The sequence below is a fragment of the Podarcis vaucheri genome (assembly GCF_965113315.1).
Source record: "Podarcis vaucheri genome assembly, chromosome: 7".
Lineage (NCBI taxonomy): Eukaryota > Metazoa > Chordata > Lepidosauria > Squamata > Lacertidae > Podarcis > Podarcis vaucheri.
In genome coordinates, this window is record NC_138765.1 from 19,008,107 (window position 1) to 19,023,489 (window position 15,383).

Here is a 15,383-nt window from a genome sequence, read left to right on the forward strand (position 1 = left end):
GAGGGTCGGAAGGAAAGAAAGAGTGACAGGGGCCAATATTGCCCAGGTAACCCCATCCAGTGCTCTAACCACTACATCTCACTGCCTTTCTAGCACAGAGTCTAGGTAAGGTGCAAAAAGCTGAGAATAACATCTTGGATCTCTGGGGTTGGCTAACTTAGCTGAAGGTGATCCAGGACTGCAGGGACTCAGGAAGGGGAAGCCTGCAGGGCCAAGAGGTCGTCGCGCTTGGAAAGGGGGAAAAAGTGCTGAGGACAGCTTTGAGGCGAGCCATGGGGCGGAGGAAGTGGTGGAAAGACTTTGGAGGGGGTTAGACGAGAGACCGTCGCGCGAGAGAGAGCTGGGAAATGGGCTGCAAGAGTTAACTCCCTTCCTCCGTTCCATCCCCAGGAGGTACCCACAGAAGATGCTCCTCTATGGGGGAAGCCGGAGGAAGGGGGCTGGGTGAGGGAGGGAAGAGGGGGCTTAACAGCCTAGCCGGGATCTCTCTGGGTTTCCCTGGCTCTGTGTGCGTGGGGGGGGGGGGCTTGCTCTCTTTCCTCCCCACTCTCCTCATCCCCAGCATTGCTGCAGTAACAAAGAGCCCCTCATAAATCACCCCCCCTTCCTCGGCCCGTCCCACCAGCCTCATCTCCCTCCCTCCCATTGGCGGCCCCCCTCCCTCCTTATTTGCATGCCCGGCCCCTTTCCCAGCCACCCGGACTCCGGATTGGCCCTGCCGGGCGCGTCCCTCATCTCTGCCCAGCTGTCTGTCAGAATTCTCACCCCCTTCAGTAGCTCCCTCTCTCTCCCCTCCTCCTCCCTCCTCTCTTCCCTCCACAATACACCCCCCCCATGAGATGCAGCAAGGCTGGCGGTGGGTTGAATGCGAGAGCCAGCCTGTATCTCCCTCCATCGCTGCCTGTGTCTCGCTCTCCTCCTCCTCTGCCGCCTCCTCCTCCTCCTCCTCCGGCAGCTGCTGCAGCATCGCCCCCCAGCCGGCACCCAGGACCAGCCAGAGACATGCACTGCGCACTCCTGGTCACGCTCCTCTACAGGATGGGGATGCTGTTCCTCTATCAAGGTGCTGCATTCCGGCTGCGCGGGGTGGCGGTGGCGGGGTGTGCGTGGTGGTGCTGGTGGTGGTTTGCGGGGGGCTGGGCTGGGAGAACAGGAGTGCGCGGACGGAATACCCAATGCGTACCTGTGTGCGCGCCACGGGGAGACACGGCTGTGTAGCGTGCCACGGCGGTAGCGCAGTTGCACCGATGCGCTGGGAGCATCTCTGTAGCACAGTTGCGCGGTGCTCTGTCCCTGGGTCTGCAGACCAACCGAGCGCCACAGATGTGCGTGGCTGTGCGCACGATTGGGGTCTTTTTCGGGGGGCTACATTTCGCCGAGGTACCTTGGAGTTGTCCCAAGTATAAGCTTGGGGTTCCCCACCCCCAACCGCGTTGCAAATATCCGCGCGGCCCCTTAGGGATACGTCGTTCTTGGTCGCAGATGCATGCCACGGAAACCCAGATCTCTCTCGCCCCCCCCCTCCCAATGAGGTGTCACAACAACTGCATGCGTGCTTTGTGAATGCACAATTTTGGCACCTCCTTTCCAACATCCGGCTCACTCTCTCCGCCGGACCGTTCGGTCTGCGTATCTGAATGCTTACTGTACATTTCCTGCCACGGATAGCTAACGTCGGAGATGCCGGTCGTTAATTAAGTGCGCCGCTTGCCTCTTTGCACGACTTGTTTGCCACAGGGTAGTTGTGGGCAGATAGGGAGCAAGCCGCCTAAAGATCTGCAAAGGGTTCTGGCGGGTGGAGGGAAGAGAGGGGTTCCTGGGCGCAGGGTGCAGATCTGGAGAGAAACAGGAGGGGATTTGTGTGTTCCTAATATGTTGGAGAGATGACCATACAGGAGAGAGATGGAGAGGGATGGAGACACCCTGGTCTATGAATGAACGGCTTGTATGGATGCTAATCACCAGATGGATACATTTGTGGGGGAATAAACAAAGAGCAAAAAGGGGACTTGTGTAATGTGTGTGAGAGAGGGAGGGAGAGAGGGAGATGGGATTGGGGAAAGGAAGAGAGGTGATGATAGGTGATGGTGGTGCTGATGATGACCAGAATATTTATAGAGGCATAGATGAACCCAGAGGATAGATGTTGGGATGGACGCTGTAGAAGGTAAGAGAAGCACACAGAGAGACCATGCCATGGTGCTCACTTTGGGACAGTGAGACTGCAACACTGTACATACAGCACTTACTTGGGAATGGGTCCCATTGAACTCAGGGGGACTCCTTTCCAAGTAAACATGCAGAGGATCTGTCTGCTTGGGTTTCAATGCTTGCTTCTCACCCTTGGCCTGCTATCTCCCTTTGCCGCCCTTCCAAAGCCCACCACTCCATCACCTGGTGAGAATTTGATGCCACCGATCCTGGCCTTGTGTGTAATCTTGTCATTGGGTGGTAGTGGTGGGGTGGACAGGCGTCATTGCCACGGCTTGACCAATGGTCCTGATCTCAGCGCAGATGCCAACATTGGCATTTTGGTGTGGTTGCTGGCACTGACCGTGGGGTGGTTAGGTGAGGCGTTGTAAGTGTGGTTGCTTGGAGCTGTGGCACTGCAGGTCAGGCTAATGCCAGGCTAGTGCTTTGGAACATTGTGGATGGCTGTATCATTTAAAATGGGATTGTGAGAACCCTGGTGGGTCTGCCCAAAGGTCTACCTACTCCAATGTTCTGTTTCCAGTCGTGACAGGACAGCCATCTCCCAGATTCCCCTGCACCTGGCATGCAGAGACGCACAATTCCTGAAAGAGGAGGTCCACATTCTCTCCTGGGAGTCTGTCCTGGGTCTCCGCCATCAACAGATCTATCTTTCATGAATTTGCCTAATCCATCTAAAGCTAGCGGACATCATCATCATATCCTGTGGTTGTGAATGCCATAAATTAATTATATGTTGCTTCTCTCTCATCTCTCCTGAATGTACTGCCAAACAATTTAACTGAGTAGTCCTGAGCCTTCATACCTTATGAGAAAGAAAGAGGAAGGTGGGGAGGGAAGGAGAAGAACTTCCTCATCCACCCTCTCCCAATTTGCAGAGGTTGGTGTGACAGGAAACACTAGTATTAACAGTAGTAAAATCAAATCAAATCACAAGGGTCATTTGGGTGATTGTGACATCTGCATCCCCTTGTTGGCAATGAGGTTCTGGTGTGGGTATTGTTCAGTTGATGGAATTGGAAGACATCTGGTCAGCATGAACAACCCAGACCAATCCCATACCACCTTAGAGACCAGCAAATCTGTAGCTGCATGACCTTCTGTGGACCACTGCCTATGTATCCAATAATGAGTTTGTTCATATTCTGGTGCTGAAGGCCTCTTCTGTTATTTTTGCTACAGCAAACTAACCTGGCTACCTTTCTGTGGGCTCTGAATAGTTGGATCAGCCTTTTATGGAAAGGCCTTTTCCATCAGTGCAACTCTCTCTCTCTCTCTCTCTCTCTCTCTCTCTCTCTCTCTCTCTCTTTCACAGTAGTGCCCATGCTCAAGCCATGGGTCGGGTCTGTGGACAGCAGGTGCTCTGACTCTGGCCTATTTTGAGAGCAGCGTTCTCACTGGCTGCTGGGGTGACATTCATTGCCAACCAGCCACTGTTGGTTGGTGCCACATGTTGGTGGCATCACCAGAATGAGCAGTTTCATTGGCAGAGCCTGATGAATCTCAGAGGTTTTGATGTAAATACAAGTGGGTATCTGGGGTTTGCGCCAGTGTGGCTGGTGGGATTGGGATCTGTGTGTTGGGGGCAGGATAATGGAAGGCAGTTCAGCGGGCCCACCCAGCCCAACAGGACTACTTGCTGTGACTGCAGAGGGCACTTGAGGTTCCAGGAGCTGTTCCCCTCCTCCCCATACCCATCTACTGTACCTAAAACCCATTACAATTTAGGGAGAGAGACCATAGCTTAATCGTAGAACAGATGCTTTGAATGGGGTAAAATTCTTCGACATTTCCACTTAAGAAGAGCAGGTAACTGGCATTGTGAAAGCCCACTTCTACCCAAGATCCTAGAGGGCTGCTGCTGGTCAGAGTGGACAATATTGGACTAGATGGGCAAATAGATAGTTGTGGTATGGGACCTGTGTTCCTATTACTTCCTATAACTGAAAATATCGGACTGAACTGCGAGCAACTCATGCAAGCAAAGTGTGGCCCTATCACTGAATTCCTGATCCATACCAGATTCTAAATCTTTTCTGCCCAGTTTCAACATCATTCTGCAATAATGTTTTCTTTAAAAATTAAAAAAAACCTGCAGGAAAAGGCATTTTTGTACACCTTCAAATGCAAAATACATATTTCGCACACATTCCATTCTAAAAAGATGTATGTCTGCACGTTTCTGTATAGGTTTCATTCTAAAATAAGCATTCCCCCCCCCCCCAGATTTGGAACTAAAATATGCATCTAATGCACACGCTTATGTGCATGTGAGGGGTTTTATTTTAGATGAGAACTGTCTCACAAAATGCAGAAGTGCGAAAGCCAAACAGTAACTCCACCCCAATCTGTGTATCAGACTGGGAAGTGAAAGTGTAAATCAGCCTGATTGGCTTTAAGGTGCAGTGGCTTGCGCCCCCCCCCCCACCAACACCCCCCCCCGCCCTGCTGCCAATGGTGGGAAATGGTTCAGTTGTCCCTGCACAGGGAGCATGTCTGCTTCTCCCACTTCGAACATTAATCTGCAGCGTGTAACGTCAGGCTCAGGACACAGAAAGTACAACTCCTTGAAATTCCTGCTTATTTGCATGCATGATTGACATCTACTCCCAGCCGATATGATTGGGATTACTTTGTTCAGAAGTATTGGCAGTGGCGTGGAAGGCTGCAGAGGTTTTTCTGTTGCAGGCATTATTATGGCAGGGAGTGTCAGGACGAGGTTGTCTAAGTTTGTGCTATTTGCACTGGCTGTTACTGACCTTGTGCCTACTGGCTTTACGCTGTGATTTTATAGACTCATAGAACTGTAGAGTTGGAAGAGACCCCGAGGGCCATCTAGTCCAACCCCCTGCAATGCAGGAATCTCAGCTGAAGCATCCATGACAGATGGCCATACAAGCTCTGCTTAAAAAGCTTCATAGAAGGAGAGTCCACCACCTCCACTGTCGAAAAGCTCTTAATGTCAGAAATTTCTCCCTGATGTTTAGTCAGAATCTCCTTTCTTGCAACTTGAAGCCATTGGTTTGGGCCCCAGAATAGGAGAACACAAGCATGTTCCCTCCTCCATGTGACAGCCCTTGAGATACTTGAAGATGGCTATCATATCTCTTGTCAGTCTCCTTTTCCTGGCCAAACATACCCAACTCCCTCAACCGTTCCTCATGAAGCTTGGTTTCCATACCCTTGATCATCTTGATTGCCCTCCTTTGAACACATTCCAGCTTCTCAATTTCCTTTGCCATTGCAAAGGATGGAGAGGAGCAACAGGAACGCCAGTGAACAAATCTAATTCTTTTTTTTTTGTGGGGTTGGAGGGGCTGCTGTAACTCAGTGCCTCTGCTTTGAGTATAGAAGTTCCCTGGCTCAATCCCTGGAGCATCTTCAAGCTGTGCTGGGGAAACCAGGAAAGCTGATGCCAGTGAGTGTGCACAATACTGACCTAGATGGACCATTAGTCTGACTTGTCTAAAAGCTAATGAGCAAGACATGAAAGCTACCTGGTACTCAGAGGTAGGCTATCACTGGACCTGAAGATTCCATTCAGCTGCTGTGGCTAATAGTCTGTCAGTAGCCCAATGCTTTGTGAACTTGTTGAAAAGGTCAGGTTTGCATCTTCTCCAAAAGTTCAGGAAGTAATAAAAAGCATATCTGTGCACACCCCTGGGCAAGACCAAAGCTCCATCAGGCCTAGCATCCTGTTTCCCACACCAGCCAGTCAAATGCCTTTTGGAACTCTGTGAGGTAAGTTAGGCTGAAAGATTGTGACTCACCCAAGGTCAGCAAGTGAGCATCATGGTTGAGTGGGGATTTGAACTCTGGTCTCCCAGGCCCTAGTCTTATGCTCTAACCACAACACAATTCTGGCTTGTCTCCAGCACTTGGCATGGAGACATACACTATCACACACCGTACATTCACATGGCTTCCTGCAAAGATTGCTGGGAACTGTACCTTCTCACACAGCTACAATTCCTAGCACCTGGAACAAACAATGGTTCCTGGCATTCTTGGGCAAGTCACGTGCTTTAAATGTATGGTGTGTGTGTGTGCAGTCGCTAAACGTGCTAATAGATCCCAGAATCATAGAGTTGCTCAGTAAAGGGAACTGGGTGGCTTTAAAAGAGGATTGGACAAATTCATGGAAGAAATAATGCTTCTGAATACCACAGGCGGGGAGAACTTTCTTGTGTTCAGGTTCTGATCACAGGTTTCCCACAAGCATCTGGTTGGCCACTGTGGGAACAGGATGCTGGACTACATGGGCCATGGGCCTGATCTAGCAGGTTCTTCTTGTGTTCTTATGAATCCAGAGTTAGACCACCCTAAACAGATGGCTGCCCAGCTTCTGCCTGAAGACCTCCAGTGAGGGAGAACTCATCCACTGCCCTAGGTAATTGGTTCCTTTATCAAACAGATTGTACCATCAATAAGTTTCTGCTAATGTTCAGCTGCTATCTGCCCTCCTGCAACTTAAGCCAGTTTGGTCTTTTCTTGCCTGCCTCGGGAGCGCAATAGCAAACCAGCCTTGTTGGAAGGATGCTACTGTGCTGCTCCTCAGTCTTCTCTTACTCAGGCTAAACATACCTGGTAGATCTACCTTAGGTGACCAAGGAAAGGCAAAGGCAGAGGAACAAAGGCTTTAAGCTTTCCAGGCAGACCTCTACCATTGCACATGTGTGTGTTTGCTTGAGAGCCCTTCCGAGCTGTTCTAGTCATCTGTCTGAATCTAAGAGAACGAGGGAGATGGAAGCACATTTATCTGACTTGCACCAGAACCAGGGGTGACCCCTAAAACCAGCTAGGAAGATAGCTTGCCATAGTTTTAAGCACCTCCATGGGTGGTGAACACAGTTGCTGGCAAACTGGCATCTGTTCAGGGTGCTCAGAGTCACCTGGTGACTTATTGTAACAACTTTGTGGTGAGTTGAGGCACCTATTTTTTCCTGGAAAAAAAGCACTGCGTCAGACCATTGGTCCATATAGCTCAGTGCTGTCAGCACCAACTGGCAGCAGCTCTCCATGGTTTCTCCATGGGTCTCTTCCAGTGCCTCACAGAGATGCTGAGGACTGAACCTGGGAGCTTCTGCAAGGAAAGCATGTGCTCTGCCACTGAGCCACAGCACTTCCCCACATCTACAGATCTATCCAGAGTGGCATTTTGTTTGCTGCATCTCAGCCGCCTGGCCCAAGACCATGCGCTGCCTCGTTGCAAATGCACCTCTGCCCCAAGTCAAGGTGCATGCTATCCAAGGCCAACTGGGTTATTTTGGCACCTGAGGCAGAAAATAAGCATCTCTCCAGCGCTCTGGCAATAGAAATGCAGTAACTAACAATTTGCTGCCCTTTCATGACATTCAAGATCAAACCGCCCGAGGCGGGTGCCTCATACTGCCTAATGGCAGAGCCAGCCTTCTGCATGCAAAGGAGAAGCTGGGCCAAAACAAAACCTTTCCGACTCCCATGAAGCTTGAGAAAAGTAATCACCAGTTGATCCCCTCTAAATTTATCCAACTTCCCTATGTTCACAAGGGTCTTTTTGCTCAAATCGTCATTCCGGGGAGACTGCCCTATAATTTCACACCTCTTAATATAAACTGCCTTCTGATTTCCAGTCTAAATCTGTTAATGTCCAATTTGTACCTGTCGGTTTTGATGGCACGGGCTGCCAGCTACTTGCAGAGTTTCCACAACAGTGGCACTAAACCATACTGTACGTACCGAGTGGTCAGACGCTGAAGATTGCTTTGATCCTGAGTGTTGAGTACATGGCGGTGATGCAACAACGTTGGCTTTGCTATAGGCTCAATATGGTTGGCACTCTCAACTTTGTCAGTGGCAGAATAGTCGGTTGTGATTTCTCCGAGTTAGCTTCGGTGGAAGCGGCACCTGGAAAACCTGTGCCTAGCAGTGAGGTTGACCTGATTTATCTGAGTGCACTTGGGACATTCTCCAGGCTAGCCCTGCCTTTTCTTCCAGTATAGTGGTACCTCTGGTTAAGAACTTAATTCATTCCAGAGGTCCGTGCTTAACCTGCAACCGGCCTTTCATATAACAGGTCTTTCAATACCTGTGTTATATGGTCCCAGCTAGGGCTGGGCAATATCTGGCTTTAAACATTGTGATATATCATCAGCTAAACATCAAGATATACAGTGGTACCTCTGGTTACGTACTTAATTCATTCCAGAGGTCCCTTCTTAACCTGAAACTGTTCTTAACCTGAAGCACCACTTTAGCTAATGGGGCCGCCGTGCTGCCGCCGCACGATTTCTGTTCTCATCCTGAGGTAAAGTTCTTAACCCGAGATACTACTTCCAGTTAGCGGAGTCTGTAACCTGAAGTGTTTGTAACCCAAGGTGTTTGTAACCCAAGGTACCACTGTACTTGTGAAGCAGCCTGTGATCCTTGGATGAAGGGCAGAATAATAATAATAATAATAATAATAATAATAATAATAATAACAACAACAACAACAACAACAACAACAACAACAACAACAATAATACTTTGCTTGGCTGAAAGGTATCAAACTGTAATAACACCTGTTGCCTGAATGGAGAGAGAAACCTCTGACTTTTGCATGCATGGACTGTCACCTATTAGCCAGCCTTCAGAAAGCTGCCCAATAAGAAATGTGGCCCTTAGGTGGAAAAGAATTTTCTGCTCCTGGCTTATATAATGTTGGCTAAGTTCGCATCTACACTGTACCTTTAAAGCAGCATCATGCCACTTTAGAGAGTCATGGCTTCCCACAAAGAATCCTGGGAATTGTAGTGTGTATTAAGGGCGCTAAGGGCTGTTAGGGGAGCCCTTACAGAGCAGTGATTCCCCAGCACCCTTAACAAACTGCAGGTCCCAGACAGGAGTGCCAGTTTGGCCCTGTGACCATGGGTGCCCGGGTTTATGGGTGCCATGCAGCATGAATGACCCTGGTACTGAAATTTGTGGGTGCCCAGCCACTTCATGGGGAATTTTTGTGGCTGCTCGGACACCTAGGTCCTCAGGGAGTTGGCATCTATGGTCCCAGGAGTCTTTGGGGGGAAGTGGTGACTGTTAAAAGTGGCCGAAAAGTGCTTTAAATGTCTGGTGTGGGTGTCAGCCCTCCTACCAGTTATTTGCAGTGGCTATAGGTACTTCCTGGGACGCGGGTGGCACTGTGGGTGGCGCTGCGGGTGGCCTAGGGCTTGCCGATCAGAAGGTCGGTGGTTCGAATCCCCACGATGGCGTGAGCTCCTGTTGCTCGGTCCCTGCTCCTGCCAACCTAGCAGTTCGAAAGCACATCAAAGTGCAAGTAGATAAATAGGTACCACTCTGGTGGGAAGGTAAACGGCGTTTCCGTGCGTTGCTCTGGTTTGCCAGAAGCGGCTTGGTCATGCTGGCCACATGACCTGGAAGCTGTACGCCGGCTCCCTTGGCCAATAAAGCGAGATGAGCGCCGCAACCCCAGAGTCGGCCTAATGGTCAGGGGTCCTTTTACCTTTACCTATAGGTACTTCCTGCAGAGAATCACCAGCCACTGGTGATTTCAGTGTGTGAGGACTCTGAGCAGAAGTTGCAATGATCTACATCTTTGCCTTTTCCTAATACATTCTGTATTTCTTGGAACAGAATCTTGAAAGTTTTCATTTTTTAAATCTGTGGACTTGTGTAAGGTGCTTATTTTCTTTTATTTCTGTATTCCGATAGCTGGCTTTGGGCCACTGCAATATCCTGCTGCAAAGAAACGGTTAAAGAAAGAAGCAGGTAGGCAGGGAGACAAACTCATGGCTGGGATAAAAAGCAGCAGACAGGTTTATACGTCCGTCGGCGCAATTTGGATCATCGAGTGGAACAAATGTTCCTCCTTGCAATTAATCGGATTTACTTCTGCAAATTTCAGTCTAATTCTGGCTGCACGAATGCCAAAATTGGTCATCCTTTGTGTGACGTTTGCCTCAAAATCCACCAAGTAGTAGGACTTACTTCTGAAAGAGGGATCCTAGACCGCTAACTGATGTAAAAAGTCAGCTAAGGGTCTCATTTCTCAGTTCCTTGGGGGAAAGGACATTGGAGAAGAAAGTAAAGAGAACATCTCTCTCCCCAGATCTACAGAGCCCTAACGAGGGTTGTGAGTGCTCCAAAATAAATTTTTAAAAATTAAACCTGCCCCGTATAATTAGTAAAATATAGCCCTGCACCCAGGTATACAAACTTTACACAAAGAGAAACTGAATTCTGGGGCTTGTCTAAATTATGCAAATTGAGCAATGTTGCCTGATATCTCTTCTATTGCATAATTAATTTTGTGGTCTTTACTTAAAATGTTCCATCATTTATTCTGGTTTGACTCATTACAGAGAAGGACAGTTTGCTATTCAGGAATTCTACTTCCCTTCAATGGCCACTGAGAAACCATTTTCAGCCACCTCTCTGGCAGGTATTGCCCACACTTTTTCAAGCACAACTTGGGAGTTGTTGGGTTGTTGTTTTTTTTGTTTGTTTTTTAAGACAACTTGCGGTCTTAGAAATGAGAGCGAGGAGTCTCAGAAAACCCCAAATTTCTCCAGCCAGTTTTGTGCGTCCCCCCCCTGCACATGTTAGTTGCATGTACAAAAATCTATGTGTGGCTATCCATCCATCCTGCAAGACTTCAGTATTTAGGTCGCAATGCTAAGCGCAATTGAGAACCTAAGAACAAAAAGATGTCGTGCTGGATCAGACTAATGGCTTATCTAATTCAGCATCCTGTTTGCGCATTGGCCAGACACATGACTGAGGGCAACCCTTAAGCACAAGAACATTGCCCCCCCCCGTGTTTTCTAGCAACTGGTATTCAGAAACATCACTGCCTCCAACTGTGGAAGCGTAGCAGGAATTTGTCCTTAACCAGGGAGGAATTTCTCCTTACTAGCTTGTCGTTGGCATCCGTCTGACTCAAGAGGCAATGGAGTGTGCTCCGGGGGTGAAGTCAAGCTGCTGGAGAATCACAGCGCCTGCCGTGGCTGCAGAGGCTGGTAACTCAGAACTGTTGCCTCCTGCATTGTTTTGCTGCATTGTCAGCACTGAAGTGACCTCACCGGGCAGTGTGTGTGCTGGTCCTGTCCTGCCCAGACAACAAGACCCTCTTGACCTCACCGATGGGGTTCAAAGGAAAGCAGAGCCATATGTTTGGCACCAGCTTGGCTGCAGGAGTTGCTGGAAGGAGACGTACAAGACGCCATCAAACCATCTTAGGGAGTCCACTCCAGATTTGTGTAGGGTTTACTCCTTTTCTTCTCCGGAAGATGTCCCACAAGGCAGCGGATGCAGATTTTTCCTCAGAATTTCTCCCCAAAGGCTTTCTCACAAATGACTATAGCTGCAAGGCAGCAGAGGCTTCACACCAGTTTCCCTTCTCCTAGATGGGCTACCTTCCCAGGTTGACAAGCCCCATCTGTCCCTAACTTCCCTCTATAGCAGCGGTTCTCAACCTGTGGGTCCCCAGATGTTGTTGGACTACAACTCCCATCATCCCTGAACTCTGGCCTTGCTAGCTAGGGGTGATGGCAGTTGTAGTCCAACAACATCTGAAGACCCACAGGTTGAGAACTGCTACTCTGTAGCACATGCAGTAACTGCCTTCTTGACCATTGGACTCACTATTAGTCTCATCCGCTCAGTCCACCAGAGCCTGTCTTCGCATGCAGGGGAAGTCCCTAACTCACTGAGGGTTTGAGACCCATCGGCTACCCTCACAGTAGGGCAGGACTGGGGAACCTGTGGGTCTCTAGATGTTTCTGGGCCACATCCCTGCCCATTGGCTATGTTGACTGTGGCTGATGAGAGTTGGAGTCTAATAACTTTTGGAGGGACTCGCGTCCCCCACCGCTGCAGTAGGAGTTATTTCCAAGTATATATGCACAGCATTGATTAATCAGTTGGATTTTTAAAAGCCTTATGATCAATTAAAAAGGAACCCCAAATTAAACGGGGGCAGTTTATTTTATTTTATTTTTTGGAAAAGTAAATGTAAATACTCAATTCCACTACCTTAGGTATTTTTAAATGGGAATCAGGCAGCTTCATTGTAGATAAGGCTATCAATAACTACTAATCACGGCGACTGGGCGCAGAATCAGAGGCAGCATGCAGCTGATTACTATGTCCTAGAAGACTTCATACCCTGATGAGGGGTCTCCCAGATGGCATCTAATTGGCCACTGTGGAAAGAGTATTCTGGACCTCAGTAGTCATTTTGGATGATTGAGCAGGGCGATTCTTAAACCCATGGTTGGATTGTTCATTCGTAGTGAGGTCTACCTCCTATCTTCTGACACAGGAGGGAGTGTCTTCTCTGAGATGATGATGATGCATGCATGCATAATCTAAAAACAAAGAAAGAGTGCCCCTCCCCAGTGTTGTATTCATATGCAAATGTATGCAGATTTAATCAGTTGATCAATCAACTAAAACTCACAGTTAATTGATTTAATATTTCCTTAACAGAGAAAGAGAGGGCTTTAACAGTTAAGACTCAGGCTGTGTATATTGTTTAAAGCATGTTTAAAGCACACACCCCTCCACCAAAAAGAATCCTGGGAACTGTAGTTCAGCTCTCACAGGTCCACCATTCCAGCACCCTTAAACTATTGTTCCCATTATTCTTTTTCAATGTGTGTGTGTGTGCTTTAAATGTATACTGTGTACACAGCTTTGGTAAAACAGCTCTCAGTTATCATTGAAGGCATTGATTGAAATCAGAGGCTGCCTTTCCTATTGTTGTTGGGAGTGTCCTTTATTAATAATGCAAGTGGGTGGGCACCGGCCTGGACATCATTTGCAATGCTGATGTTGATTCTCGATTATCAGCACTAATGGAGAGCAGCCCCAAAGATTCCAAAGAACTCGCACAACTAGTTTGGCACACCCAAGAGAGATTTGGAGACTTGCCACATGGCAAGGGAATCCCAAATCAATTTGCGAAATGGTACTGACGGGGAGTAGGGACTGCTTTTCAAAGGAGAGGAAAAAATCCCACTGGATGTACCCGAGCCCTCGGGCATGCCTGAAGTACAACTCTGGATCCTGGCCACAGCATTCTTGCTGGTGTTGTTATAGTTACGGCAGAAATGATTTGGTTGTGAGGCTGTTACAAAAGCTGTGTTCTGGATTTCCAAGAAACTTTCACCTTAACTCCCAGTAAAATTCCATTACTTCCCCAAACTGCTCCGTGTTCAGGGACATGTTGATGATGCCGAACAATGAATTTCTTTGTGTGTGTCTTTTAATTGAACCATGATTAATACGCATTTGTTCCAACGTTAAGAGCCGCCTTGCTGAATCAAATCAAAGGTCTGTCTAGGCTAGTCCTTGGTTTCCACTGATGGATCATCTCAAATTACTTTCTACTCTGAGTAGACTCATTGAAATTAATGGATCTGAGTTAGTCATGTCCATTGACTTTAGTAGGACTGCTTGGAGTAGCACTAGCATTGTATACCACCTCAAGTGACCAAACAGATTCCAATAACACTTTCTGCCGAAACAGCAGAGTTTGGAATTGGGGCCAGCAGGGTGAACGTGCTGAAGGCAGAGTTTTCAATGAATTCCCTGTGCTACCAAATCTGATGAAGTTCCTGTTTGGGCATCCTTGGTGACCTCTGGAACAGATAGTTGAAAGTCAGCAACCACAAACACCCTCCCTTTTCCTGCTGTTCTTGCATGAGTTTAGAATATTTCCCCAATCCTGGCTGGTACTATCAGTTTGCTGTTGGCATAGGGGTTACTGTAGTCAGCAACTATGGCATATGTCAAATTTGAACGGCTGTAGATCACCAGGCAGTGATTGCCACATTGGTCTTCTACACCTGTGCTTCCATGGGCACCTATAGTGGCTGCCCACACTGCCAACTGTGCCCACGCTGCCAACAGTTTAAATCTGAGATGTTGTTGGACTCAAAATCCCATTATCCCCAGCCAGCATGGCCAAGGGCCAAGGGAAGATGGGAGCTGTAGTCCACATGTTCCCCATCTGTGCCACTCAGCTTCTTAGGGGTAGGTTTGTGGTTGATTATTTGCGGCTATTTATTTAGCAGTTTCATATCCTGCTTTTCAGCTGCAGGCCTCTAATGCAGCTTGCAGCATTTATGGACGTCAAATGGATACACTAAGAACCACAGACTTAAAATGAAACAGAACATAAACATGTTGTTCCCTGCAGGGCAATTGGTGTCCAATGACCCCATGGTGGGAAAGGAGACAGTCCAGGTGGAAAAGAACTATGGATCTACTGCTGTTGGCACCGGCTAGCTCTAGTGAGGGTAGGAGTACTTTGAGTTGCCTTTTCCATGAGCAGAAGCATCTTCCTGGATGGTGGAGCCCCTACCATCCAGCAAGTGGCAGAGCATCTGCTTTGCACTCAGAAGGTCCAAAGCTGAATCCCTAGCATCTCCAGGTAGGGCTGGGAGAGACCTCTGCCAAAATTCACAGAGAGCAGCTGCCAATAAGTGGAGGCAATATTGAGTTAGATGGGGCAGTAGTTTGTATAAGGCAGCTTTCTATGTTCCTACGGGTCAGACCAAAGGTCTACCTCAGTGTTTCCCAAACTTGGGTCTCCAGCTTTCTTTGGACTACAACTCCCATCATCCCCAGCTAGCAGGACCAGTGGTCAGGGATGGTGGGAATTGTAGTCCAAAAGCAGCTGCAGACCCAAGCTTGGAAAACATGGGTCTATCTAATCAAGCATCCTGCTTTCCACAGTGGCCAAACAAATGTCTCCAGGAAACTCACATAAGATGAGCCTGCTCGATCAGGCCAATGGCCTATCTAATCCAGCACTCTGTTCTGGCAATGGCCAACCAGAAGCCAGTGGCAAGATTCTGACAATGGAGGTGGAGCATAGTCATCATGGCTAGTAGTCATTGATAGCCTTGATTCTATGAATGGAAGAGCAGCTCATGAAGACAACAGTCCTTGCTCAAAGTTGCTCTTCAGCAACTAGCACCTGGTGGCACCTGGAGGTTCCACATAGTAATAATGACAAATACTCATTTTAGCACCTCCTCTTTCAAAGCCATCTAAGCTGGTGGCCATCACCACATCTTCTGACTGTACTGTCTTCCCTTCCACTTTGGGTATAGGAAGATGTTGTGTTTGGAAGATGCAGTGCTGTCCTGAAATCTGTTCTGCGGTTGCTCAAACACTTTCTTCCTCTG

The 15,383-nt window shown here is 48.3% G+C and overlaps 1 protein-coding gene across 2 annotated transcripts in view; it reads left to right on the forward strand.

The window, feature by feature from the left end:
- Nucleotides 1–770: 770 nt before the first annotated feature.
- IGLON5 (IgLON family member 5) overlaps nt 771–15,383 on the forward strand; it is a 136,105-nt gene continuing 121,492 nt past the window's right edge. Inside the window, exon 1 of one of the 2 annotated variants that reach the window (XM_082231843.1) lies at nt 771–1,063. In XM_082231843.1, coding sequence (XP_082087969.1) covers nt 835–1,063 — 229 coding nt within the window. In that variant the 5' untranslated portion in view covers nt 771–834. The remainder of the gene's footprint in view (nt 1,064–15,383) is intronic. The other variant, XM_082231844.1, reaches the window with a different exon arrangement.